The following is a 25,945-nucleotide window of genomic DNA, read 5'->3' on the forward strand; positions in this document are numbered from 1 at the left end:
GGAGAGGTGTTGGCCTAACGGCTAAGGCGCTCGACCTCGGACCTGGGGATCTGGGTTCGAGTCTCGGTAACGACGCCAAAAACCCCCTGTGATTCAGGGCAAATCACTTAATCTCCCCGTGCCTAAAAAAAAATAAAAAAAAAATGAAAGTGTGTCCTCATGTAACGTAACTGGTGCTATGTAAAGCGCTCTGATAACTGATTCGGTTCGGTTCTAGTTCGCGCTATATAAAACTCTGCAAACAAACTCTCCCTTTACAATGCAACGGTTTCGCCTTTGGAAACGTTAGAGCTATTGGCAATGTAAATGACAATGCCATTTATTTATCTGTTTTCAAAACCAACACATAAATACAAATTTTGTCATTTACAATGCCAATAGCTCAAACTTTTCCATAGGCGAAACCGTTGCATTGTAAATGCTTGTTTTTCTATGATTTCTGTTGGGCTCTGTGGAAATACACAATGATACACTTAAAGTATTTTGATCTGAAATGTCGGTGTAAAAAAAAAAAACTGCTTGACACACAGTTACTCAGGTAAAGACAGGATTTCTTTTGTTGCAAAGCCCTATTTTGATGAAATTATCTTAACTGCTCATTCGTTTCTCTTGGTGTATAAAGTGGCTGTTGTACATTTATGTCCTTTCTTCGTTAAAATATTGATTTTTGTCACCTTCTAATGAGCCATTATTAGACTGTGTTGTTTCTATAGGCTTTAACTATATATAGCTGAGTCAACTGTTTGTGTAAATCTTTTTTATAAGACTTTAATGTTTTGAAAGTTCCATACCCTTCATGGTGGCTTTTCATAATCTGTAAGCCCTATTTTAGTTCATTGGAAGACTAACATGTTATTTCTCACTTTTTAGTACAAGCATTTGAAGGCGAAGGCTGATCCACAAGTTCAAATAGAAGGAAAAGATACAGATGACTGGATGTGCATAGATTTTGGTAATCCCTATTACAGACATTTACAGGATTTAATTGGCTTATTGTGGTTTACACCTTGTTGTTTTTAATTATTTGTTTTCACGTAAAGATTTTTGGGACAACCTCCTGCAAAAGTTCATTCAACCCTCATAGAGCAAAGGGAGAATATTTAACCTCATCTTCACTGACTTAAGGACATCAAATGCTTCCTGTCTAATAGCTGCCTCTTCTGTTTCTATTGCAATACATATTCCTAATAACAATGACCCTTTCTTTGAAAGATGGACTCTGCCATCTGTAAAAATTCTCATTACAAGACCTTGCTAGCCCTAAAATAAACCATCTTAACTTTCAAACAACATAAATGCCAGTTTCTGAATCTGTAACGTCACAGTTGTGACTACAGTAACTTCATTTGTCCCATTACTACTAAAAACGCTACAGAATATATGAAGCGACCCTTGGTATTCTACACTGATCTGCCAAGTAAGAATGATAAAGGATGTAGAAAATTACTGTCCGAAACACTAAGCATTCAAAATGTACCCAAAATAAAAGAAGTTGAGAAAAAAAAATTGATTGTTCCGTTTTGTCTGCGTAGTCCAACTTCATTCAAGATCAAATCAATCCATCAACAAATGCCATCCAATCTTTCTTCTGGTGTATTAGAACAAACTGTATACCCAGAGTGCAATTTCTTATCTCCCCCTTAGTGGTAAATGTAAAAGATTCCTCCAAGGACATGTTCTATAGGATGAAAAATAATTTCTGGATCTTATTGGAATTATGTTTTCTCACCGAAGACTAAAAGCAATTGGGCACTTTTATATCCTTCAGCAAAGATGAACTCTGTCATCGTTAAACAGCTCCAACAAACAAAATACGGCCATGACCCTCTACCAGCCAATGTCATCGGAGAAAATATCTCTGTTTTTATAATCCGCCATGTGTGGTCTTATCAACACTTAATATTTGATGGCAATTTTCTGAACTCTTTACAGATTGACAAAATCATCCCTTACTTATAAAAACACCTTCCCATGGCTATGAAAGCCTTAGAAAGATGTGTCCAACCAACTGAATTCATCACAGCTAAAGAACATCTGTTGGCGGACTATCAAACCAGTTTCTGTTTTTGCAATCCCTTAGGTCTTAGTGACATATGTTGTCACACAAACTTCTCGTTGCAAAACATCCATTTCCACAGTTCTATTCAAATTCTTTCAACATCATTACAGTATAATCTCATTTTCAAATGATATAGTTTTACGAGAATGTTGCAGTATCATCATGGAATGATTTCAATGACATAAGCTTACACCCTCCACATTTCCATGATGACATTGCAGCAGTCTCTTAAAAGTAAGCAATTTTATATAATATATAATTTTAAGAGCAAGCGTTGCTGGGTTTTTGTTGTTGTGTTTTTTTTTTCTTTTCAGTAATCACACAAATGATTAAGCAGCTTTGGTGTGATCACATTTTGTATTATGAGCACCCCTGAGATTCCACCAGAGTTATCATCCATCCACTCTAGTGGGCAATGACAGCGCAGGGTTGAGTCTATGCTGCAGTATAATGAATTATCTAGGGCATGAGTATGGTGCTCTTTGGTGCGTAGATTTCAACGTGAAGTAATGTGATCATGTTCTAACTACCTGCTCTGGTCAAGCTTAACTACTGCCCAGGCACCAAACATGTAAATGGCACCTTGCTGCCCATGTGCACTGTGTGTGTACATATAGGAGAATTGATGTGGTTCAGATGTCAGGGTTTGTGAACAAGGACCAAAGTCAGACAGGGAAAGCAGTGCTGGTAATGTGTGGTCAAGGAGGCCCATTCGATTGCGTAATTAGTGGTTCGTGATGCCATTGAACACAACTGGTTGTTTACACGATGTGGAGGGGGCAACTTGCCGTGATCGCTGAACAAGAGTACTCAACGGTAAATTAATATACACCCAGGCTCATTATTATCTTTCTCACCACCCCCAACTCAAGACCCTCGGGCAGCCTTATTAGGGAAGCAGGGGGTGCAGACTCCAAAATGTAGGAAGTAGACTTTGCTTAGAATCAACGTTTAAAGTTTAAGACTCAACCTTTATTAAGTGTAAAGGGTATCTTCAACCATAGCATCATCTGGAGCTGAAAATGTCCCTATGGTGTAAAAGCAAACACCCTAAATGCCAGCAGCAGTCTCATTCCTCTCATAGAGTACCTGTCACACAATGTCCGAAGCATTCTTGCACCCCTCGCATACTAGCAGTCTCGCACATTCAACAGCACTCCGTAGCAGGCTGGCAGAGAGCATTCACATCCATCACATTTAAGCAGCCCCACAGCACAAACAGTACTCGCACTCCTCACAGACTACCAGCAAAGCTAGTGGCTCTACCTTTTCATTGATTGGTCAACCTGTGTGCTGTTGTTGATGGGTGGGTTCTTTTCCAATGCTATTGTTTTTTGCAAGGAGCAATTTTATAAATGTTTCCAGGGTGGAGATGAACACACAAAATGTTTGTGACTACCCAGAAATCCTCAAGTGGAAATTTCAAACGGGTGAATTTATTTCTCTGGGGTGTGCGCTTTGATTCTAAAATTGTACTTATCTTGACAATCAGATGTAAAATTTTGAGTCTGAAATACCTTTTTAGCATGTGTTACACTTGGGGTGTTCAAACATGTTTGTAAATTGAGCCTGCGGCTCAAATAAATACCTTTATATTAGTATCATATGTTATTATCCGGATTAGAGCATTTTCATTCGCAGTAATAAGAAATAGCACACGTTTAAGACTTCTTTAAAATAAGCTTTCATATGATTCTTGTGCTACTCACTGGTCTCTGTAGAACTGAGTTGAATGGTTGGTGTTCCACATTTATGACGAATACAACTCAATCAAAATTTCAAAATTCGCCATAGAATCAGGAATGTGGCATGGATCGATATTTTTATCACAGCACAAGGTCAACTGATTTCACTGTATTCCCTCACTCAAAAATATCACCTCCAAAATACACATGTGGTGGGTGCGTTTGCCACAATTCCGACAAAGGTTGGCATCGAAACGATAACCTATGCACTTTTTCCTTACATAAAGTTAAGTCGATAGTCTCATCTGCTGCATCCATTGGATTTTAGATTGATAGAATATTTATTAATGTATAGAATAGTCTATAGTAATATGAGAGAGACCAAACTAGAATCTGTAAACATCACCTCCCATTTAGATTAATGTACTATTACCATACTTTTTACTATCCACTTATGCTCGATTTATTGAGGATTGATACCATCAAAGAGTACCTTTTCATAGTGAACTGTGTTGGGTTTTTCTCATTTCTATGTAGGCCCGAGAACTCCGAATCCTTATTATTTGATTCATCTCCATCAATGAACACTGAGTGATTAAGAATTGCATTGATGTTAAACTCTCCATGTTAACTTTTGTCCAAAAACGAGGAACTGAAACTGCTAGCAAGCATCCAGCCTCTATGCCTTTTTGAAGGTTTTCTCTGCAGATTACCATATTTTAGAGTGTCCTAGTGCATACAGGATGACAACCCAGTCATTGTAGCCATTTTGGTATTAATTATGAAAAGACTTCTAATGCAGTGTAGAATTTTACAGGTTTTGGGTAGGATAGGAGTACGTACTGATCTGCTTGTGTTTTTTTACCTCTTTAAACAGGAAATATGGTAGTGCATTTTATGCTCCCAGAAACTCGTGAGATTTATGAACTGGAGAAGTTGTGGACATTGCGTTCTTATGATGACCAGTTGGCAAAGATGACAACAGAGAGATTGCCTGAAGATTTTGTTTTTGGACTGAACGCTGAAAAGAAAACTTTGCAAGAGGGGTTTCAACATAGTGGTGAACAAGGAAACCCTTGAAATTGAAAACATTAGTTGGACCTCTGAATACCTACTCCATGATACTTTAGTGTAATATTTGTTTCTAGAGCAACCTGAAAACCGTTGCTTCAAGACAACTTGTTACAAGAAAGGCATGAGGACCAGCCTTACCAATGAAGATTCAACCACAATCTTTTTGCATTCAAGTGGAAGTAGCACAAAAATATGCCTTGTATCTCCTGTTGCCTTTTCGCTCACAATGTAATGCTTGCAAAATTATGAACCTCAAATTTCAGTGTTTGTCTGGTACTTTTTACATTCGCATATTTTTTTTTCATGAATTAAGCTGGCGTCCTTGAGAATAAATGGTTGCATCGTTTTCTGGTGGACCACTAGTGGGCCACTCAATATGAGAATGATGCAGTTACAATGTGAACAGCTGAAGTTTCTTCCACAAAAGTTGACATTGTCATTTTTTTTAAGTAGTTTTCAAACCCTCTATCTTTTTCCTCAGTGACTTTGTTCTTGGAACATTTCACACTGTACTTTACAGTTCTACATTGCTGTTTTTTGTGTTTTCCTTTTTGCCAGTATTTAGTTGGTCTCACTGGACCGCTTGTAAGGAGAATATGTTTCTGGTTTTAAGCCTTCGGGAGGGGAAAAGCCGATGTTAGATGCAAGACATGTTCTAGTTCTCGCTGTTTGCTCATTCACTATGTGCCGGGGCAGTTGTTTTCAGTAGGCTCTGATGTATGTTTAAGAAATGTGATAAACTCTAGCACCTCATTATTCCAGCCCTTCCACGCGGCCCTGAGATATGGTGTTACATGCACCTCATTGTGGTTGTTTGACACCACCCATTAAAATGCTCCTGGTGATTATTCTATGAGATTGTGAAATGGAGCGTCCTTGTGGGCGCATTGAGGGCCAGTGTGTTATTCCCAACATATGTTGCTTTTTGTAGCTTAGTGGCCTAGTCTGTACTAACGCAGTAAGAAGGTAGAAAGGATTGAGACAAGCCAGATGGCTCCCAAAGCCCAAGGCCAGCATAAACACGCCCTTATTTAGATTTGCTATTGAGCCCTTGGAGTGCCAATTGTACATCAGTCTTTCTGAGTGGGGGATATTGGTGGGCAACAAACACATTGTATCACTGTATGCAGACACCACTTTAGTGTGTCTGAGAGAATCAGATCAATCAATCACTCTCCTTCTTAATGAACTAGACCAGTTCAAGGACGCATCAAGCTTACTTGCAAACTGTTGGGAAATCATTTATTTTCCGCTCAGCAGCCTGCAAAGAATAGAAGAGCTACATCTTGGTATAAAATGGGGAAAGAGGATCTTCCAATATTTAAACATACAGATTACACGCAATAAACAGGAGCAATATTCACTAAATATGGGACGATTTCTAGAGGGACTTGGACAGTCAGTGGAGTTCTGGGAAATGCTCACATTATTTAGCATATGGTGCCAAGATGGTGTTCCTGCCACAGTGCTTTTACATGCTGCAAACTCCATGTGCCCTATACTGATTATATTATTTAAAGAGTTGGGTGCACCTCTGTGTGCCCTAGTTTGGGCATGCCTGCAGCTCTGAAGCACCCCTAGGCAAGAGAAAATTGCAGCTTCAAAGCCAATTCCTGTGTTACACAGCAGTGCAGTTGCCATATGCGCCAAGTCAGTTTGTTGAAGGCCCCAACTGGGAGAAAAATCTTTGAATCTACCCACTAATAACATTGCTGTATGCTTTTATAATGGGAGGAAACGTTCTGTGCAACTAGCCTTTATTAATTTGACAAACAGGAATACAGTATGAGAAGATAAAAATAGTTTTGAAACGCCCACCGTTCGCCCAAGATATGTTTTATGGAAAATATCAAACTATTAATGGATATAATGAGAGATATATTTAGTGTGTTGCAATTTATTACATTTACCAAAGCACAGGAGATATTAGAGTAAGATCGGGACAATTTCCTCAGCCGGTCAGATTGGCACGTATGACCAGAAAGATCTGGATAGCATTCCTGCATGCATCACCGATATCCTACACAATGGCTATTATCTTGAGCCTGGCAGGAGATGGGAAAGTACTAAAAATGTATACATAACACTGATCCACGATAGGGCAAAATAGGCATGTAATAGTTGGAGTGCCCTGGCCTAGTGGCAAGCACAGACTGGAGCAAAGCATGCAAGCAAGTAAAGAAATATCTACTAATGCTCAGTTCAGAGTGGTCTAATTTCACTATGTCCACAAGACCAATATCTAACCTCAAACTGGTGAGGATATATCTGGGAAGGTTGTCTTCATGGGCAGTCTGTAGCTTACTGCACATATGCTTTGAAGATTCCCAATAATATCTGAATTCTGGGGCCAAGTGGTCGAAGATCTGCATAAGGTGACAGGGTCACTGCTGAACAAATTATGAAACTGTGTCTACTGATGATCTTACTTATAAAGAAAGTATATAAAATAAAAACAATTTATTGCGCTAGGTGCTACTGTATCTAAAAGCTGGATAACAAACTGGACTATTCTAAGAACACCAAAGTGTCCAGGAACCCACCATTTAACATCATATTACCCCCTGCCAATGGCCGTCCCTGGGGAGAAACCATGAGATATTCAGCTGCCCCCTGCCTCTACCCCTTATGTAGTTTTAATGACAAAAGTTCTCCCTCTAAAGAATAAGGAATTGTAGAGTTTTCAGCAGCTCAAAACCGGGTCATTTACTGGTTGTCAACCAGGGTTAAACCAGAACAGTCCTTATTCAAAGAGATCTTTATGGTCTGTAGAGTTGGTTGAATAGGGTTCTCCAAGAAAACATGTCCTGACGATTGCATAATCATACATTTTTAGCTACGTCATGTGGGCGAGCCGCATTTTACATACTCTCAGGACAAGTGTAGCTCACAGCAACATAATTTCTGCTGTGTTTTTTTTTGTTTTTAACAGCTCCATACTGCCAGGCCCTCGGGGGGATGGGGAGTTGGGGGCACCCTGGGCTGTACGGTGGTCCTGCCTGTCTTTCCCACCCAAGCAAGACCCCTAGTCTGTTGCTCTGTAATCTCTTTGAGCCCTTGGCCCAGCTTGATGACCCTGACTAACTTATCCCAACACCAGAGGCATGTAACCTAGTAATGACCGAAGTATCTAGCCCACCCACTGACCTAAGGGTGATAAGCTGGAGTTCATGGTAAAGTTTCTGATGAGTGTGGGACTAAGATACTGAGTACGAATAATATAATATGTCTCCAAATGACCTAGGATGCTCAGGGTTGTTTGCACTTGGATGGTTACATTATGGCTTCAGCCACTGCTATTCTCTCCTCTAGCATGCATGCCGAAGGGGGCCTAGTGACACTCATTAACATGGGTTTGATCTGTAAAGTGGAGTTGATTACTTTTAACTCACCTAACATTCTTGGTGTTCTTTTTAAATATGTACAGTATGTTAATTGTGAATATTTATAATTCTTATTAGTCAGAGATTAACTTGACGATGTCATAAGTCTCGGAAGGTTCTTAATGATTTTTTTTCCATTCTTTGTCTAACTTCACAATGATTTTGTTGTTGTGGGATTTCACCATGCATCCCTGCATGGCTTGTCACACTAATGGGAATTCTGGAAATCTGTTGCCAGTCACCGAACAGGTGCTCCTCAAATGCACCTGACCAGGGGACGTGATAAAGAATCTGATTCCAGATTATAACTTAGTTAACCTTTTGAAATGGGGGTAACACGGTGCAGAAGAGTGGATACCCATGTTCAATGAGAGGGGTGCTAGATCCATTATTGGTTATGTTTTTATTTCTGCTTGTTTATTTCTCTTCCTCCCTTGTAAATTTTAAGGTAGATTGAGTGCTTTTCAACAATTGTAGATGCCCCTGCTAAAGATAGAATGGTAAATAATGCCAACCACTCAAGAAGCATCTGCAGCTTGGCGAATGGCTAGTCTACTAATTACCCACCTAGCCAACGATCTATGTCTCCTAAACCTTTTCTGATCCAATTAGTGACCCTCTTGACCACTATAGCACCTGGCCTTCCCTCAGCGAAAGACCAAGCCCACAAAATGTTTGTCAGTGACTCTCAACCGAGTCTTTGTTCCACCCTTCTCCCATATATCACCTCTGATGTACCATCTACTTACCCCCAGCTTCTAATCGCCTACCTGAACACTTCTCTCCCCACCCATGTTAAATCTGTTCTGTTGACCATCCCCCCACCATTGAAGGGCAACACACGCTAGCTACCCTAGGCCAACTGTCACTCCCATCTGCACTGCAAACCCTCCATCCCTTGAGGACAAGCTTGCAGATCTTAAATGTGAACTTCAACTAGTTCAGGGTGACCCACATAACCTTGAAACTTGAGAAGCTTTTGAATCCTGTACCAGATACTAAACAAATTAATCCTGCCACAAGGGTGAGACACTCCTTGCTCGAGTCCTCAACCATGAAGAACCCACTTATCATGCACTGGTGATCGCGACTCATTCTCCAGACCCCAGAGGGTTACTGATCATCTATCTGATGCTGACATTTACTCCCTTTTGTTTTCGTACAACACCACAACTAAAGACTCCCCATCATACAACACCACACCTAAGGACTCGTTACCCCCTCCGGTCAATATCCAAACTATTCTTGCCAACCCACTTCGAGAACCCAGTTTCAACTTTAGAACTATGAACAAGCATAATTTACTACATGTCTCCATTACACACCAAAAGGTAGTAGTTGCTAGATAACACATCAAGACTATTTTTCTAAATTGCATGTGGGCGGTAAGGCACGAAGCTGACATCACTGATCTCATTCTCACACAAGACCTTGATATTCTGATTCTAACTGAAACATGGCTTAATGACTCCTCCGCAAGCATTATGGGCATTGTAGTGCCTCCCAATTATGACAATAGACTGGATAGAACTGAAAGAGTGGTAGGCAATATAGCTTACTTCTATCTTTCCATACTCACACTAAAATACGCACAAATTAGTCCAGTGTCCTGTAAATACCTAGGCATCGAAATATGGAACAATGACAATATGGCAATCTTACTCCACACAATTTATCAACCCCCGGGAAATAATCTAACTTTCATTGAATACTTAATGGAAACCATCTCCTCTAACATAGACCAACTCCCTAACCAGATCTTCCTTTGTGACTTAAGCAGTCACTGGAACGACCTGCCTGACCCCACACTGAACACCTTTAAAACCTTCCTTTCTGATCTCAATCATACCCAGCCTTGTAATGGCCTAACGCTCATTAGAGGCTCCTCCTTGATCTAATTATCACCAAGGACAATGTCCTACAACTTGAATCCATTGTTTACCCTGCTACTGGTCAGATCACTACCAAATCTCTTTCCTCATCTTGGATAATGTGACGATTAGACAAGGCCAACTCTGCAAAACCAGACAATAGTCCAGAGACCTGAAAAATATTAACATAACTGAACTAACCTCCATTAGCAATAACCTCCTTCTTCCACCCTCAAACATGACTAATGTGAATGACCTTACTGAACTTTACATCCAATCCAAATCTGCCATTTTTGGTACAATGATCCAAAGCAGCTTAAAAGAATACACAGTAGATGTTCCAAACCCTGGTATTACGTCCACCTTGACGAGGCTGGGCGTATTTAAGGCTTGCCAAGTGATCATGGGGAATCTCCCCCTCTACAACTCGCCCTCTTTACTTAAGGTCAATAAGAAGTTCCTATAACAAACTCATTCATTGCTCCAAAGCAGAATACTATAGGTCGCAACTGGACAATGCCAAAAACAGACCTAAAAAACTTTTTGAAATCTTCAAACAGCAAGCTAATGGCAGATCCAACCACCTCTCCAAAGAAAACGTGTCACACCCTAGTGGTGATGATTTCTCCACTCATTTCATTGAATGAAAAGACAAGGAAGATTAAATCATACATACAACTCCCCTCTCAACGGCCAGGACCAACCCAGTCTCTTACCAATGCTTCCCATAATAAAGGTCCTCGCACTTATTTTACTACAAAAAATAATGCCACATGGAATACCTTCAAACTTCTGGATGAAGTTGAGATACTCCATACAATGATATAGATAAAACCCTCAAATCACTACAGAGGTCCTCTGCCTTCCAAAGAACTTTCATCCATAATCCCACTTTGGTCTAAGATTGTCAATGCATCTCTCTTCCAGGGCACGATTCCTGACTGCCTAAAAGTAGGACAGACTACCCATTCCAAAAAAAACAAATGCAGACTTGTCAGACCTCAATAATTTCCGACCAATTACTAACACTATGATGCTAGCAAAACTACTAGAGAAATGCGTACACTTTCAACTCTGCAACCACATCGAGCAGTGTCACCTCCTTGACCACTGCCAATCTGGTTTCAGAACTGGTCATAGCACAGAAACTGCTCTAACCCACGTTGTAGATGATGCCCTGAGACTACTTGATCCCAACTAACCATGCCTGCTTATGCTTCTGGATCTCTCCTCTGCTTTTGATACATCAAACATGATCGCTTGATTGACCACTTGAATAAAAGGATGGGTTTATCTGGTCTCGTCTTACACTGGTTCTCCACTGAGCTCCGTGAATCAAAGTTAATCAAACCCTGTCGGACATTACTCCTGTCTCTATTGGACCACCTCAAGGATCCACACTCTCACCCATGCTTTTCAACTTGTTCATGGAACCTCTTACCGAACTTCTTAAACACTCCAACATACATTACCACATTTACGCGGATGATACCCAATTATACTTGTTTCCTCACCTAAAGATATAAAAACTCTTAATCTTGTCCTTCTGAAAACCCAACAATGGTTCACCCGTAATCACATTGTGCTAAAAACACTCAAAACATAATTTCTCCCGATCGCCCCCCCCCCCATAATCCGTTCGGGCGAGCTGATAAGGAACAGGTATCTGTTCTCCCAGAAAGTAAATCTTGTTACGTTTGCTCTGTGTTCAGAGACAGAGGTCAAATGTCAGCTTATGTCTTACAATTTGCAGTCGGAGAGAGAAAAGTAACCTCCAGGATAAAATAAGCAGCAAAGCGAACTGTCTGCTTTACAGAGAGTGTAAAATGAAAGGCTGTAGGATGTCCGTTTTTTTTTACATAGCTCATAAATGAATTGTTCAAGCACTTCAAAATATATTGTTGTACTTATGAAAACACTTTTTTTGTTATTTTTTGTGATGACTTTTTTAAATATGGTAAGAACATATCTGAATACTTTACTTGGTGATGTGCAAATGCTAAACATTTTTGCTGAAATCCAATTTCCACAGATTGTTTATACCCAATATAGTTTTATCAGTAAAATTAAATGTTAGTTGTAAAGTTTGTGGTTATTTCAATGGAAAATATGCTGTTTGTAAATGACAGTGTGCTACCAAATCATGCCTTAGTTATACATTGATTAAAAGTGAATTTTTAAACCTCAATGGAGAAACATTCCTGCCTCCAGTTTGATGACAATGCTATTGGTGAACGAAGAGGCAGGTCAGGGATTATGTGTACCCTATATGTGGGCTAGGTTCTTATACATGGAGCAAAACGTTTACTCTATTAAATAAAACAAAATGTTTTTTTTGTACAGTAGAAATGCTGAGCTTGCATAATTGAAGGTGCTCTAATTTGTGATAATGAAGAAAAAGGCAGCACTGTAAAATAAAATATTTGCTAGGATCACATAATTTGAGACCATATTTCAGGTCATGTGCATTACATTTAGGTTGAGTAGATTATTCATGTGACTAGCCCTGCAGGTCCAATACAATTTCTATGATTTTCGAGGCCTAAATCAATGTGCAACAGGTGCTTTCACAGGATTGTGATTTAAAGGAAACACACAAAAGGTGATGGGAGGCTGCTTGAAACAAGTCTAACCACTGGCAATCGCATGGGGTAGCAGCCCATCGTTCTTTTGCTCACCATGCCACCTCGGTTTGGACCCAGCCATATGCAAATGACCCTGTTCATTACGGGAACAGTCTAGCCCAAACTGCCAAGCCATGTCCTCCCTGAACCAGAACACAAGCAACCCAGGACTGGATTCATCGTAGTTATGGGCTCATCAGCCGGGTACAACTTGGTTTCAGTGACACAGTGAGTATGGGACCTACATCTGGGGATGCCCATGACACTTAGGGCGGTACATGAAACACAAAACTTGATGAGAGGCTTCTTGCAATTAGTCTAACCACTGGCAATTGCTCAGGGTAGCACTCCAACCCATCGTTCTTTTGCTCATCATTTCTGACCCAGCTCTATGCAAATCAGTCTTGGCCTTGTTCCTCATGGGATCAGCCCAGCATGAACTGCCAAGCCAGGTCCTCCCTGAATCAGAAAGAACGCAAGCAATCCCGGAGCAGTTTTGCCCTAGTTATGGGCTCATCAGCTGGATAAAGCTTGGTTCCAGTGACATCGTAATTTAAAAACCACTTATGATCCGGCCCTATGTGTCTCTGTGGCGGTGACCTGAATGGTAAGTGTTTCAGCAATTCTCTGCTCCCCACAAATCTTCCTTGTCCCATTGTTTTACAGTTGCCTCTGTTCCTCTGCATACCTGTGATTGTAATGATTTATTTATCGGGTCTCACTCGTTTCCCTCTCCTTATCGTTGCAGACCTTCATGTCCCAGGAGCACTGTGTCATTTCCACAGCAGTGCTTATTTCCTCTGTCTCAACTGGAGTCCAGGCACTGCTCTCTCTATTCTGTGCTGGGTTCTCCTGCCTTGTTTCCAGCCTCATCGCTTGTTCTGCAGATGAGCTCTTTGGCCTTTTGTTGCCCCCAGTAGCACGCTGTTCCACTTTACAGGAACATACCCTTAATGAGTCTGTTAAACGTTTCAGGTCTTATGGCAGCTATTTAGCATTGTGTGCTGTTCTTGGGGGCCTTTGAGCTACTTAACCTCATGAGCGCTACCGCGTTTTCCCGCTGTGCGCTAAAAAAAAAAAATGGCTTGTTTATGACAAAGCCAGCTCGTCATCCGCGCAGCGCAGGTAACGCTGATAACGAGCTGGCTTTGTCATCAGCACCGAAGGGGTTAACTGAGGATTTTTGTAGCCCTTCTAAAAAACAAAAGTCTGTCGTGTCATCACGGTCCCATTTCAGTCACTATATTGAAAATGCCATCTCTCACCTCTGCTTGTTATTTCTGGGGCTTTACCAGCTCTTTCTCCCCTTTATGGACTTCACAAGGTGTACAACCTTTTTCTGCTGCTGGCGACGCTCCTGGGTGCAGTATTTGACCACGAGGGAAGCACAAACTACTGAACTGTCAGCAGAGAGGGAGGCGGCACATCCTACCCATCAGCCGTCTTGGCCACACACCAGGCCGAGATCTTTGTTGTAGGGGTTAGTGACCCTTCCAGTGAAGTGTGGACCATTCAACTTTCTCTAGCCTTTGCTTAGCTCAACATACACACCAAGTCACAATTTAAGTAAATAATTCATGAGGAGCTAGTCGTTGAGTACCATGGAACTCTCTTGGTATTGATGTGGACATGGTAGCTGGTACCAGACGTGCGACCAGATCTGTACCTTAAGACCTGCACAATTTCCAGTCATTGAGAAATTCTTTCCTTCACACTTAGGCATATCAGCTGAGCATTATTCCGAGTTGCGGGGGAGGCAGTGGGCCATATCCGTGCAACATATTTACTTCTTTTCTGTTGCTGTCTCTCATTCTCTGAATTGTCTGTGGGGTCCTTGCAGACTCCATAGGGAGGGGGATTTCCTTCATGGTGTTGTGCTGAGGGGAAAGGAGACCTGTAGTAATGGCATGTTCCTTTAATTTGAATGTTATATATGTAATTGGAATGTTTGGGTGCTGGGCAATAGTAACTGGTGGATCTTGTGTCATTCTTGATGTACCTTTACTGGAGCTGCATGCTTTATTTCACCTGTAGAATAAAAGTTCTACTTATTACCATTCAACTACTCTTACTTCCTCTGTTCCTTTTGGGTTTGGAGTTACTACAAGACCACTATCACCCCATAGCCTTTCGTGTGAATGGTGGCACCTCGTTAGCGTGGCGATAAGCCAATGCATTATCTACTTTTAGGTGTAGACTTGTTTGTTAGAGGTGAATGACAGTGCACTGGTGGATTCTTCTGTGTTTTCTCCTTATGCGCCTGGGTGCCCAAGTTACGGTTGAACATGAGGTTGATCATGAGTTTTAGGTGAGGCTTGTTACGGTTAACAAGGAATTAAAGTTTAGTGAGACTTAATTATTATTTGCTGGAAACAAGCTCATTAGTGTACTGGCAGCAGTTAAGATGCTCTGAGATGTTGGAGTAAAGACCTGTAGAAGAGGAAGTCTGAGTTGAGAGCAGCTGCATTCTGTGGAGTTGCTGTGTGGGGCGGAACGGTGGCCACACTATTGGTGTCTTTCCCACCTCAGAGTAGGCCAAGGTGCGTGCGCAGGGCTATCAATGGAGAAGCTGTGGAGTAGGAGGGACACTAGCAAAGAGTAAGACGCATTGCCAATGAGTAGAGCTCCATTGCCATGTGATTGTGTGCTTGAAGAATTAGTTGGCCCCTAGAAAGAAGAATCAATATATAGCAGGGAAGAGTGGAGTGGCGAAGCCGGCAGCATGAGGAGAGGAAGAAAGTAGGAGTGTGGACTTCTGGAGTGTGTGTGGCGTTGGACAAGTCGGAGAGGAGGAGATACATAGCCTGCCACTGCTGTCAGGGGAGTGGCGTGGGCAACTCTGGGCAGGAGGTGACAGTGCATGCAACAGGTGGTTCAGTGTAGTGGCAGTCAGGGAGCAGCAGATAATGCGAGAGGAGGTCAGTTTGATGATAAAGTTAGCAGGTAGTTCCTTAAAGAGAAAAGGAAAGCAGAGCTTAGGCAATAGTGTGTTAGGGGAGTGAGGGATAGTTAAAGAAGAGGTTAGGGAGGGGTATATGAAGAATGAACAAAGGCTCTGTCATGGCGCCGTGGAAGCAAGAGTGCGAGGAGATTTAAGAATGGGAAGGAGGTTGGCTTTCACTGTTCATACTATGGGGTTAAAAATTACAAAGCTTTAGATAGGAATAAATAAGAGAACCCAAGATGGGAAATAAGGTCAGCTTTCAGAGGTAGAAGGCTCAGGGCTCAGGAAGATGGGTGTGGGTTGAAAAGATGAAGGGTTCAGATTAAAGCGAGGGCCTGATGCGTCAGGTGGGATACTGGACATGCAGATCCTGATGGATTAGGTGGACAATTGGTTGGAAGGCAATCACTAATGGCCCATTCATTTAATGATGTCATAGGAGGAGGACACTTTAGTGTAGTATGGACGATGCCATCAGAATGGTAAGAAAGTGTTGCCAGAGGCAGAAGTGCCCAAGTGTGACATTGGGTCCATGTAGGTTGCTGTCTGCATCTGGATGGCTTTATTGTTGAATTTACAGCCTAGTATTTCATTTGTATACATAAACCAGGTGTTTAATGTCGAATGTACTGATTAGTTCTTTTGGCAGCAAGTTGTTAAAGCGGTGACTGTGAAAAACAATAACATCACTGGATGATTTAAGTTTGATGCTTTTGGAGAGACGTTTGAGTATTTTGAAAGTTTTGTGGAGCATTTTATTGTGCTATTAGCATTTAAACCAAGAGAAGGCACGCGCTCGCTATTGCCATATTTAGCAATTGTGATGGGCATTGACAGGATACAGGGGAGACCACAAAGGCCAAAGGTGAAATTTATCTTAAGGCTGATTGAGAATGCTGTGGAAGTTAAGAAGCTGGAGCTGAGAAAAATGCAGGTTATATTCGGGCACTTGAAGGTCAGCTGTTGGTAGATATATAAGATTTGCAATATGTGGGGTAGTGCTGCAGCATTATATAACCAGGCTGAAGCTGTTAGTGAGGATGAACCTGCAGATATGGGTAGCAATTTAAGCACTGTAACAAGGTGTAGAGAAAAGGGCCTTTTTGGCCTATTTCCTTACACCCTGTGGGTTTCCCCCCACCTTTTGCCCCTGTTAGACTACTAGCTGTTGTTTTTCCGACACTGAGAGTGCACGGACACCTGCTAACCAGCCCACAATATCAGTGTTCTGACTCATGGCAAAAGTTATGTCAAATTAAATGTTCCCAATTGGCAAGTACTGACTTACTTTTAAGTCCCTAATATATAGTGTCCACACAGGGGTGCAACACTAATTGTGCCACCCTGAGTGTGACAAATGACAAAATGGCTACTATACTTCAAACTACAGATGGGAAGAGGAATGTGTTCACTGCTAGTTTGACTTTGCCATTAAAACCAATGGCAAAACCTCTTCCCGTAACAGTATGTTTAGGCCTTCCCTAAGGAAGGCCTATTGATTGCCATGGCAGTGAGCTGTATATTGTTAAGCAAGACATATATGATTATATATAGCTGAGCAGCAAAACCCTCAAAGTTGTTGTTTTGCTGAGTAAAGTTAGTGGCCCCATTGGCTAACACAGGGTTACCGGCTGGCATCCCAGTCTGGCTATCTTCTAAATGGGACGACCTAACTGGGTACTGTAAGGTATCAACTTATGGCATTAAATCTGACTTGATGCCCAAGTCGAAATTTATGTCACTTTTAAAGTTAAGCAACTTTTAGAAAGTTACCACTCTGTGACCCAGACGGTCCAGTGGCTTTACACAAGCCCTGGCCAACAGACAGCGTTCTGCCTCCCTGGGGGGACATGTGAATGACTCCCAGGCTCAGGAACAAAGGCAGTTTCTACAAAGTTGGATGTGACCTGCTCTCAAAGGAACGCTGCTTGGGGTGTTAGCCCAAATGCCGAGCTTCAAAAGGGAAGCTGCGGGTTAAGAAGGGCCACCTATGAGAACACACCCGAACAGGATGCCCTTTGTTCTTGTAGACAAGTTGGAGAAAGGGCCAGAGAAAGGGCCTGTGCCTTAGGTAGGCAAACCTCTGGGGCGGGGCTACCAAGCTTCTCACAGTTGAGGGAAGGTTCAGACATCTTGAGAGTGGCAAGAATATTGCAAACTGGGATAGCCAAATGCCACACACCGCTGGAACTTTGTCACCAAAGAGAAGGGAACCTACTAGTCCATTGGCTAGTGACCACATTGTCGCCTCTGGGCACTTCCCTGGGATATATTGGGCACCCCTGGCATCTTAAATCTCAGTACACATTGTATTTGGAGAGAGAACCAAGAGAGGTCTGCCCTGCTGCCTTCGAAGCTGCAGGAAGGACTACACCTACCGCACTTTGGGTTAGTGAGTTTGGCCTGTGCCTGTGGCTCCTAGCTCAGGGATAAGTTGATCCCCAGCTCTAGATCGAAGCAGTGACTCCAAGGGTCAGTCGGCTGGCCCCCTGGGACAGCACCAGGGACATCAAAGCTGTGGAAGCCCTAACTGGAAAAGCAGTAGGCACTTCTGAGGAATAGCCACTGGCGGCTGCCGGGCATACCAAGAGACAACTCTGAGATAGCCAAAAGTTGTACCCATGTTTTTCAGACCAGGGAGTGCTATCAGAGACTGGATTTGTCACCCAAGAGAGACACTAGCCCCTACCAAAGATATTCCCTGTGACTGCTGTCTCGTGAGATCTGAGCCCAGCCTCAGCTGGGCTTTATTGTTGCAAAGAGGATGTCATGGGACCCAAAGTTGTGTTCTCAAAGTCGCCTCACCCTACCCGTCGCTCAAAGGATCAACCACACTTCACCCCTGTCGACTGCACAGTTCCAAGAGTATCATTGAGCACCTTTTCTGCCTGCATCCCCAGCATCACGACCACTCCATTGTCGTCTAAGGTGGAACTTGACTGGAAAAGGCTCTGGTAGCCAGGTAAGTGTCCAAAATACCCTACTGGTCTCCTAGACCTCCAACCTGTTGGATCTGGTCTCACAAAGCCAGGCTGGAGTCGTTGAACTGTTTCAAACTATTCAAAAGTTTGCAAAGTTTTTGTTGACCAATGCTGGTTTGCAGTTGGATTTAAAAGTATTTATATCTTATACAATCTGTATCTCTGGAACCCTCTGGTGGATTATGATGATAGCAGACTCTAACACGTCATAAAAATATGCTCTATGTATATAAATTGTTGTTTTGTCTCTTTATTTTGTGCGACTTTCTTATTCTGTTGTTTGGTGCTGTTAAATCTTTACACTAAGTTGCTTTGTTTAGCCTTGCTGCTCGAAGCCACAGCTACCCACGGTTGAGTTTAAGATTTACAAACAAGCCTGACTGGTCCCAAGATAGGTTCTCAGAGTGTATTCCACAATAAGGCCTCACAGCCATATCATATAATACACCCAAATCCTCACACAGGGTGACCATGTCACCATTGGATAAAGACACAGAGTGACCGGTGCAATTTACTAACTGATACAGCATGCGCAGAGGAGTTTTGAACTTTTCTGGCAGGGTGTGATGAACAGTGGCAGGATCATGAGCTGAATTAGGGTAGGAGATTTGCCTTTTTTGGAGGTGTTCAACTGTTGGTTTCGATACCATTGCGGAGTAGGTTGTCAGCAGACGAGTGGCTTTCAATGTTGATAACTAGAGCATGGTACCTTTAATTTAAGGGCAAGACACAAAGGAAGAAATATTGCTGAGGTTAAAGAAACCTTTTGTTCAGGGATGCTTAACAACATTTTTAGAGCAACACTTATTCTGGGAATTGACAGCACTCATTTGCAGAAGTGGAAATCCCGCCTGCTGGTACCAGGAGCACGCAAAGTGAACAACTGAAAAGCTTGAGGACGTTTGTGAAATGTGAGGGTGTTTTGTTTGACTCGGTCGTTCCCTGGTCTTATCTACTAGGCTGGGTTGTAGGCAGACTTGGACTGAAGGTATTTCAAGTGGGATTAGAAGATAGGACTTGGAAGCTACCAAGGGCACTGAAAGAATGCAACCAAAAAAAAACACTTGAAAGTTAAAAGCTGGGACAGTTGGGGGTGCATTTTTCCTTCAAAGGAACATATTCTGAGCAGGTTGGAATATCGGAATAGAACGTGTACTTTACCACACCCAGTAAATCCCATTACACCAGGGTGAGGCATTTACCAGGTGCTACTATTCCGAGTTTTGGAGGGTAGAGTTAGGCATAGCATGGAGACTCGGTGTTTACTGCATGAGTATCTGTAGGTTTTGCTTTTTTAATGCACATTTTCCGCTGGTAAATTTCCAGTAGGTTTGACCTGCCAAAAGTGGTGGGTGGATGATAACCCTCGCTCATTTTTGAATGAATTCCAAACCCCACATACAAATCCTGTTTTGACGGGGATTGAACTTTAACCACTGGTTATAATCAGGGTTTAACAACACAGGGAGCACTATCTGATGAAGTTTAAGGATATATATAGCCGTTTGTTTTCCTTTTTTTTTTTTTAAATATATTTTTATTTTTCCTTTCAAAGAAAAAAGCACACATTAAAGTAACAAAAAATAAACAAGCTTTTCTCATCTTACATTTGTTCACCTCACAATATCAAAGAAAATCCTTAATCGAAAGAAACAAAAAAGAAAAGAAAAAAAAAAAAAAAAAAGAAACCATATACATTTCATTGAAGGGAGCCAATACATGGACATATCATATTTTGACATTTTAGCAATTTACACCCTATCAACCTATTCCTGCCCTCCATTTCTCCAGTGGTCCCCAAATCTTGAGGCCCCGAGTCCTCCCGACCCTGCCTTTTCTAGCATAAATATGTTTCTCAAGATTATATATAGCAATAAGATTTGCTAACCATATTTGTATAGATGGAGGACTCTTATCTAGCCATACTCTAGCTAACATTAATCTAAACACAGCAGCTGCCATAAACAAAAACATTACGTCGCCCGAGTCCGATTGTGGATTTCCCTCATCAACCCCCAACATAATTAAGCTCACTGAAAAGGTTATCTGTATCCTTAATGTATTAACTAAAAAGTGTTCAATGTCCTTAATTAATGTATGTAGCTGCGGACATGTAGCAAACATGTGGACAATATCAGCCTCGATGGAGTTACATCTGGGACATGTGGTGCCCTCTGAACCCCCCCACTTCGCAATCCTAGCTGGGGTGTAATACAATGAAAACAAGGTTTTATAATGTTGGGCTTGCAAGGGGGCAGAACAAAGCATGGTCCGACCTAGTTCTAGGGATTCGTTAAAAACTTCCGGGGTAGCCTCTATCCTCTCCTCCCATTTAGCCCTATGCTTATCTAGATCATCTAGTCTATTTTTTGCCAAGGCAGCATATATTAACCTAATGGAGTATTCCTCTCCCGCAATTATCCCTTCCATCAGCTCATAAGGTTGAAAGCCCAATGGACCCCCTTGCTTATTTCTTAAAAAACTCCTTATCTGAAGATATTTAAAAAAATCTCTTCTATTTATGTTGTATATATTCACCAAATCCTCAAATTGTACCATAATCTCAGAGTTCATTAAGTCCCCAATTTGATGTATCCCTTTATCTTCCCAACCAGCCATTACATGATCAGAAAAAATATCTTCAGGGAAGGATTTATTTTTATAAACTTTGGTATATCTATTAAACCTACCCATACCTGTTTTCTTCAAAAAAGAACTCCATATTTTAAGTGCTGCCCTAAGAGTCTTATACGCCTGTCTTCTAAGCTGACCCAAGTCAGTAAAATAGAGAAAGCAATTCTCCGCATTCTCTCCTAGTACCGCTGTGTAGGCTTCCACTGACCTATTAATAGACTTTGATGACCCTCCTCCTCCCCCTATCAGTCCCTGGATATACTGGAGAGCCGCAGCCAAATAGTACATCCTAAAGTCTGGTGCGCCCCAGCCCCCTCTATCCCTAGGCAACGTAATAAATTTATAAGCCCTACGAGTTTTTCCTTGGGCCCATATAAATCTATTAACTACCTTCTCCAACATACTAAACCATTTATTCTCAAAAATTAAGGGTATTGACCTAAATAAATACAAAAATTTGGGTAAGACCATCATTTTTAACACATTCGTGCAGCCAACCAGTGAAAGGTGCAAGTTGTTTATCCTTTCCAAATCACTTTTTACCTTCACAATCAATGACTTGATGTTACACTCGACTACCTCCTCCAGATTTGCGGAAATATCAATCCCTAAGTATATTGCACTGCTAACCACCCTAGTATCCTGACTAATTGCAAACCTATTCAAGATTATTTGGGTCTTTGTTTTGTTTAGACTATAACCCGATACCAGTCCAAATTCCTGTGCCTCTGCTTCTATACCTATCATAGCCCTATCTGGATTGGGAGTCAGTATAGCAACATCATCCGCATAAGCGAGGGTTTTCACGGTACTGTCATTTATTGTCATAGTCTGAATCTCAGGGTTTCCCTCTAGTTTGCGAAGTAGTGGCTCTATGTATAAGGCAAAAAGTAATGGAGAAGACGGGCAACCCTGTCTGGTCCCTCTTTGTATATGTACTGGATCTGAATGCTCTCCATTTACTCTTATTTTTGCAACCGGGTTTCTATATAGAGCTTGTATAGCCTGTATGTAACCTGGTCCAATACCACACCACTTCATGACCTCCCATAGATAGTCCCAGGCGACCCTATCAAATGCCTTCTCAGCGTCTAAGAAGAGAGCCGAAATAGGATCGCCTGCCACCTCTGCCGCATCAAACATAGTGATGACTGTCCTAATATGCTGTGTAGTACCCCTCCCGGGTATGAAACCATGCTGTGATGGGCTCACCAGATGTTCTATACAGCCTGCAAGTCATTTTGCCAGCATCTTCGAGTATACCTTAACATCTGAGTTCATCAGAGTAATTGGCCTGTAGGATCCAGGGAGAGTTAAGGGCTTTCCTTTTTTAGCGATAACAATTATATCTGCCCCTCCCCATGAATCCGGTGCCTGCCCCCCTTGTTGTACATACAACATAACCTCAAACATATAGATCAATAAACACTGCCTAAATACCTTGTAAAACTCAATCGGGATTTGATCAGGTCCAGATGCCTTTCCTGACGGTAAACTACTTAATGCATCGTTAAATTCCTCTAGACCCAGGGTAGATTCTAAGATTTCCCTTTCTTCTCCTGTAAGAAGTGATGGGACTAGATCTTTAAGGTAGTTATTAATTTCCACTGCTCCCCCTGTGCCTTCCCGTGTATAGAGTTTTTCATAGAATATTCTGAAAATATCTCTTATCTTATCCGGTTCTGTAACAATGTTATCCAATGGGTCCAGTATTTCCTTTATCTCTGCAGCTGCCCTCTGTTGTCTAACCTTGACTGCTAGTATATGCCCTACTTTTTCACTGCACTCATATGCTTCCTCTTTTTTAGCCATGTATTTTTCCGCCAGCTTTCTGGACATACTTTCTACAGCTTCTGCTTTCAATACAACCAGGTTTAATAATACATGCTCCAGGCTAGCTTTAGATTCTATGGCAGCTGCTAACTTCCCTTCCTCTATATACAACTTCTTTCGGATAGCCTCGTTCTTCAGTCTCTCCTTCTTCCGTCTTGTCACTACATAAGACAGGGTTTCTCCTCTCACACTTGCTTTGAAGCAATCCCAGGTCTGTCCTATAGAAGCGGTGCCATGATTGATCTCCCAAAAAACCCTAATCCATCCCTCCATATGCTTCCTATATTCCGCATCCTGGAGGAGGCTCCTCTCAAAAGTCCATGTTGATCTTTTTGGCGTCACTTGCGGAACCTTAATTGTTAATATAAGTGGGCTATGATCAGAGATAATCCTTGGTTGTTTTTCAATCAGTGTCTCCCTAACCAGAGATTTTGAGACTAAGAAATAATCTAATCTTACCAAGACCTGATGGGGTGCTGAATAAAAGGTACTACTATCTGTCATTGGATGTTGCATCAGCCATGGATCCACCAAAAGGTTATTATACACCATATTAGTGATGGCCCTATTTACCTTCTTCTTCCTACCACTATATATCCCTCCTGTACTCATAAATGAGCTTGTAGGGTCATGTAAGTTAAAATCACCACAGCAAACGACAGGTTCGGGCCATTGCGCTAGTTCCGTATCTATAAATTGCCATATCTCCGGGTCATCCTCAGTGGAGCCATATACAGTCACTAATGTTAGCCTGTAACTTTTAAAACATAATTCAGCTATGACCCATCTCCCCCATTGGTCCTCTTTCTTTCTTTTGACTATCACCTCCCTTCTTTTCCCAAGAATTGCAACTCCTCTTGTCCTAGTCCCTTGCCTGCTAGCTGCAAGAACGTCAAGGCCCAATTGGTTCATCAAATATATCTGTTTTTCCTCAATATGCGTTTCTTGTAGGCATATCAGGTCTACTTGTAAAGTTCTAATATAGGCTGCTACATTTGCCCTTTTCCTTGGATCATTTAATCCACAAACATTTATAGAGACTACTTTACATGACATTGCACTTTTGTAGTGAAAGCCCTTCTTTGTATCCCAGCTGTATCTTTGGTTGCGTCTCCCTCCATTCCCACCATTCTCCTCCCTTCTCTTCTTGTAAAAAATACATAGAACAAACTATAAATGCAATCAATGTGTGCTAAAGAACATGTCCAAGCTATACATCTCTGTTGATTTTTTGCCCCCCCTCCCCTCCCCCTCCCTTCCTCTTCCCTCCCTCCCCCCCTCCCTACAGGCAAATAGGTCAGCAATGACCTATGTGTGGTCGCTTCCTGGGTGTGTTAGTCGCGCCCCTCTCCCATCTTTTTCCATGCCTCTCCTATATTGCTATTCAAGCGTTTTTCAGACAGGACCCTGCTTTTTCCTCTCCTTTCCCAACTCCTGAATAAACTCTTGAGCCTTAATTTCCGACATGAACATCCTGGCTCTGCCCCTTGTGATCACCTTCAATCTAGCTGGGAACAGTAGATATGCCTCAGACCCCAAGGCCTGAAACTGTGGAATCATTTTCCTAAGCCTCCACCTCCTCTCAACCGTCACATGACAAAAATCTGGTCTTGTGAAGAAGGTGACACCCTCTACAGTTCTTTTACTATCCGGTCTGGCTTTCTGGATAATTTCTTCCCGGAGCAAAAAGTTCCCAACATAGACCAATAATGCTCTGGGGAGTGGTGCATTAGAGCCTCCTTCAGCTCCATATGTTTTACGCTGGACAAAGGGGAACCTGTGCGCCCTCTGGATCTCTGCCTCCCACTGCCACTGGGATTCAGGAAATGCACCTTTTAGTAGTTTGATCACAAACCCCCTAGGGTCCTGTCCTTCAAGCCCTTCTGCCACCCCCAAAATGCGAATGTTATTGCGTCTTTGACGATTTTCAAAATCCTCCATTTTCCAAAGGAAATCATCCGCCTTCTTTTCCTGCTGTGTTTTAAAGTCACTGAAGCTACGGAAGTCATCCTCTATCTTGCCTGTTCTTTCCTCTACTTCAGCTACTCTCCCTGCCAATCCTTCATACAGTTTGTTTGTTTTCCGGAGCGTATTTTGAATCTTCTTAAAGTCTTGTCTTGTTTTACGACTTGTAGATCTTGCTTCAGTCTGTATTTGTTTTAACACATCAAAGACCATTCCTAGTGCCTCATCTCGCCTTGAGCCTGTCTCTTGCTCTTCCTGATATGTCTGTGAGGTTGCCGAATAATCCCAATCTAATTTTCTGTCCGCACCTCTTGTGGGCGTTCTTTCATGCCTATAATGTCTCAGCTGCCTCTTTTTTTGTGTAGATTCTTTACCTATGTCTGTTCCTGAGGAAGTAGAGGCAGACCATGAATCCTCTTCCTCCTCCTCAACTTCCTCATCGTCTTCATCCTCCTCCTTTTCTCCCTCATCTTCTGTAATCTCCCCTTCTTGTCGCCCAGAGTCAGAGTCTTCATTAACTGAGTAAAAATGATCCCCCTCCAATGAGCATACATCTTCCTTTTCCCTGGGGTAGGCAGCATCTACTTTCTCAGCCAACAGGTTAACCGAACTTCCCCATGAAGAGTTAGGGGTTTTAGCTCGTATTTCAGCCTCCACCTGCATGATTGCCCGTAACATATCTGAATTTTCATTCTCCTTTTCTTTTCCTTTTCCGTTTTCCTTTACATGCCCCCTTGACTCCCCCTTACCAGCTTCTGTTTCTCCATTCACAATGTCTCCTTCTGCCAACAGCGTCATTGCAGTGTCCCCTTCTCTTGTTTCTTGTTTCTTATCGTCCTTTTGTACAGCCCTCTGTCCCACATTCTCCGCTGCATTCTCCACCACGCCATTT

General features: G+C 42.1%; 1 protein-coding gene across 1 annotated transcript in view; it reads left to right on the forward strand.

Annotated features, from left to right (window-relative positions):
* MALSU1 (mitochondrial assembly of ribosomal large subunit 1) overlaps positions 1–12,260 on the forward strand; it is a 30,671-nt gene extending 18,411 nt beyond the window's left edge. The window contains exons 3-4 of the mRNA XM_078663557.1: positions 871–952; positions 4,622–12,260. Of these exons, the coding sequence (XP_078519683.1) occupies positions 871–952; positions 4,622–4,824 (285 nt within the window). The 3' untranslated portion in view covers positions 4,825–12,260. The remainder of the gene's footprint in view (positions 1–870; positions 953–4,621) is intronic.
* Positions 12,261–25,945: the final 13,685 nt, after the last annotated feature.

The sequence above is a fragment of the Lissotriton helveticus genome, chromosome 10 (genome assembly GCF_964261635.1).
Source record: "Lissotriton helveticus chromosome 10, aLisHel1.1, whole genome shotgun sequence".
Lineage (NCBI taxonomy): Eukaryota > Metazoa > Chordata > Amphibia > Caudata > Salamandridae > Lissotriton > Lissotriton helveticus.